General features: G+C 36.6%; 1 protein-coding gene across 1 annotated transcript in view; it reads right to left on the bottom strand.

Annotated features, from left to right (window-relative positions):
- Window positions 1-964: 964 nt before the first annotated feature.
- Window positions 965-3,045, bottom strand: part of SEC23B (SEC23 homolog B, COPII coat complex component) — a 52,835-nt gene continuing 50,754 nt past the window's right edge. The window contains exon 21 of the mRNA XM_004698153.2: window positions 965-1,440. Within this exon, the coding sequence (XP_004698210.1) occupies window positions 1,351-1,440 (90 nt within the window). The 3' untranslated portion in view covers window positions 965-1,350. The remainder of the gene's footprint in view (window positions 1,441-3,045) is intronic.

Genomic DNA, 3,045 nt, shown 5'->3' with positions numbered 1-3,045 from the left:
TGTCTCTTAAAAAAAATTTTTTTTAGGGGGGGGTGTCTTTGTCTCTTAAACCTTAATGTTATCCTTTAAATTATATGAGATGGAATCTCTTTTGTACTCTAAGCAGTTTAAATTTTTAGTCAGAATTGTATAAGCTGGACCAATTTAGATGTTTAGGGTATTGGCTATTATTCTTTCTACTGTCAATCATTTCCTAGTATCAACAAGATTAACCATTTCCTGATGTTGATGTCCTGCAGTCTTCACCTTCAATATGATTTTGTTCCTTCTTAAAACAAGTTATCAAATTGCAAACTGCCTATTTCTTTGGGGCACTGTCCCCATACCATACACTTTATAAGTCATTGGTTACTTCACAACTCTGCCACCCAGGTTCCACCATCAAGCTGATGCTTGTTCATGCTGTAATTTTAACAGAATTCACGAGCTCTGAATGGGGCTCCTTGGAAACTGATGTCTCACCCTTAATGCCTTAAATTAGATGCTGTAATAACATACTTCAAACTTTTATCTCAATGATTGTCCTGGGGGAATTTATCAATTTGGAAACTGTAGATATCTAGATCATTATGACAGAGCTCTTATGTGTACTGTCAAAACCTCTAACAACTGCAAAATATTCAGACATATGCCCCGGGTTGAAAGATTTTTAAAAACAAGCATAAAGTGCACCATCAGAACTAGAACATTGAATGGAGGGAGGGGGGGAGAACTAGAACCTTAAAGGTATTTGTGACTATCCCCTGGATATTGTAGTACTCGTCTTTGTATGTGTGCATGTCATTTAACAGCTATTTGATATGTGATGAAGTCTACATTATTATAAAATGAATTATGTATTCTGTGCTAGATAAATATTAAAACATAATCAGTGCATTTTCCATAACTCTTAACCAATAAACCACTTTTTTTTTGGGGGGGGGGGATTAAATCCTGTACACAAGTTATAACAAGTTAACACAAATTTTGGTTCAAAAAATTTTTTAATTCATTCAGTTTTTTAATAATATGCATTTTACACAAAAATTCTGAAGAATGCTTGTCTGAAATGGAACACTAGTGGTCAATTTTTTTTTTACTTACTCTCATACATTAACTCTCATTTTACACAGACCAGAAAGTTAGGATATAGAAAGCATATATACATCTACAAGTACTAAAACATTTATCGTCATATAATTTTATGGTATAAGAAAAGAGGCACAGACAAGAAATACAAATAAGTTATAACCTAAAAAGCTACATACAAAGTTTCTTTATTACAATCTGCCAGAAAAGTTAAGAGGATGTTATTAAGCCTTCATAATCAATTGTGGGCACACAATCTAACGCTCTGGCCTCCTCCTCAGCTTAACTGGCACTGGACACAGCCAACTTCTTCAAATGATCCATGAAAACCTGCAGGCTAACATCATCAGTTAAGATGGGTGCTCCGGTTTCCTAAAATTTAATGATAAAAATTCATTAACAGATACCTTAAAAGCTGGTAAGAATTTGTTAGTTTGTCTGAGAATATTCAGAGGCACTAATTGGCCCAGGGATAACAAATACTCTCCATCTACTGCCTTGCTAACTAATTCAAATGAAGCACATTCCTGCACAAAACTCTTCTCTGATCCTCATGTTCCTAAATGAGCACTTTTGACCTAGTTTCTACCCAGACATTAGTGACTCTCGCTATACAACACTGGGACGTTGGACTCCGTCCTTTCTAGGTGCACAACCCCCTCCACAGAATACACCGTAAGGATCGTATTGGAAAACTACACTAAGTAAACTGGACTTTACCTTAAACTCACCTGTAACATATGGTTTGGATCTCTTCCTGTGAGGGTGCTCAATGTATGGTGGCCTAGGAGTATCATATATTTATTATTTTCATGCTTTTTGGGGGTTGGGGGAGACTTGTTTCTTTATTGAGAGGGTTGGGGAGCACCAGGGAATGTCCATTCTAATCTTCCTGGGCTGATTTTTAAATTATTTTCTTTTTCTTAGTGCTGTTGCTCTTGCTGCTAGCAGCTGCCTCCTTGGGTCCACTGCTGGCAGGTTCCCCCTTCTTTTTCTTTGGGATGCTCCCGGATTTTTTGTTAATAGCATATTGTTAGTCTAGCAGGTGTGGTCTGCCCTTGTGAATGAGTGTTATTGAAAGTTTTGCCTTTATCTTTAACCGTCATTATTTTTGTTAAAATATCCAGTCATTTAAGATTTTAATCTGTGAAAGTGAACAATTCATGTATTTTGGCTTAAAAAGCTGGCCTATATATATGTATAGTTTCCTTTTGTCAACACTGTTTTAAATTCTATAACATTGGATAAACTAATAATACTGCCAATATATCATATTATTATATGCCAGTGGGGATGATTTATAATGTTCTCAAATATAATGATAATGATGTCTCCAAAATAAACCAGAGGCATATATTAATTATAGAGAAATGAACAGACTTTGACTTGGACTTTAATTGTAATCCTAATCTAAGAAGAATTAGTTCATCTGACATGACCCTACTTGATACTCGACCTCATGGAGAGATACTAATTGGCCCAGGGATAACAAATACTCTCCCATAACTGAAGATGCATGCTCGAGCAGTCTGATGAAGAAATCAGATGGTGCCCAGCTATTAGAAAGGATAGCATTTGAAGCCTTCAAACAAGCAGCCAACTGAGGGTCAGCCAAGTCCACACAGAAAAAGTACACCAACCTAGGTGTTCCAAGGACTATAAATAAAACCTAAATTTGAAAGTGGGAAGGTTAACAGAACTTAAATTCTAAGCACTCAGTTTGCAGAAGGCTATGGATGACAGTAGAAGGCCAAAATCCATTGGTAGGGAGGGCAGCTTCTACATAGATTAAGTCTCCAGTGAATCCCTTCCAACTATAGTCCAAAGGTATAAATAGGTGATATAGTTTATTATGCCAGCCTGGCTGATAAATACAAGTAGGATTAACTGAAGGGTGGAGAGATAATGGCTCAGTGAGCCTCATCTTTCTTATCTCTTGCTCTTTGATCATCGGACCAGTGTGCGGCTACCTTGCTC

Source organism: Echinops telfairi, unplaced genomic scaffold (assembly GCF_000313985.2).
Source record: "Echinops telfairi isolate 266 unplaced genomic scaffold, ASM31398v2 ScPeMD7_5592;HRSCAF=6446, whole genome shotgun sequence".
In the NCBI taxonomy this organism is placed as follows: Eukaryota; Metazoa; Chordata; class Mammalia; order Afrosoricida; family Tenrecidae; genus Echinops; species Echinops telfairi.
The sequence above is the reverse complement of the archived record's forward strand: the minus strand, read 5'-3'. Positions and strand labels throughout refer to the sequence as shown.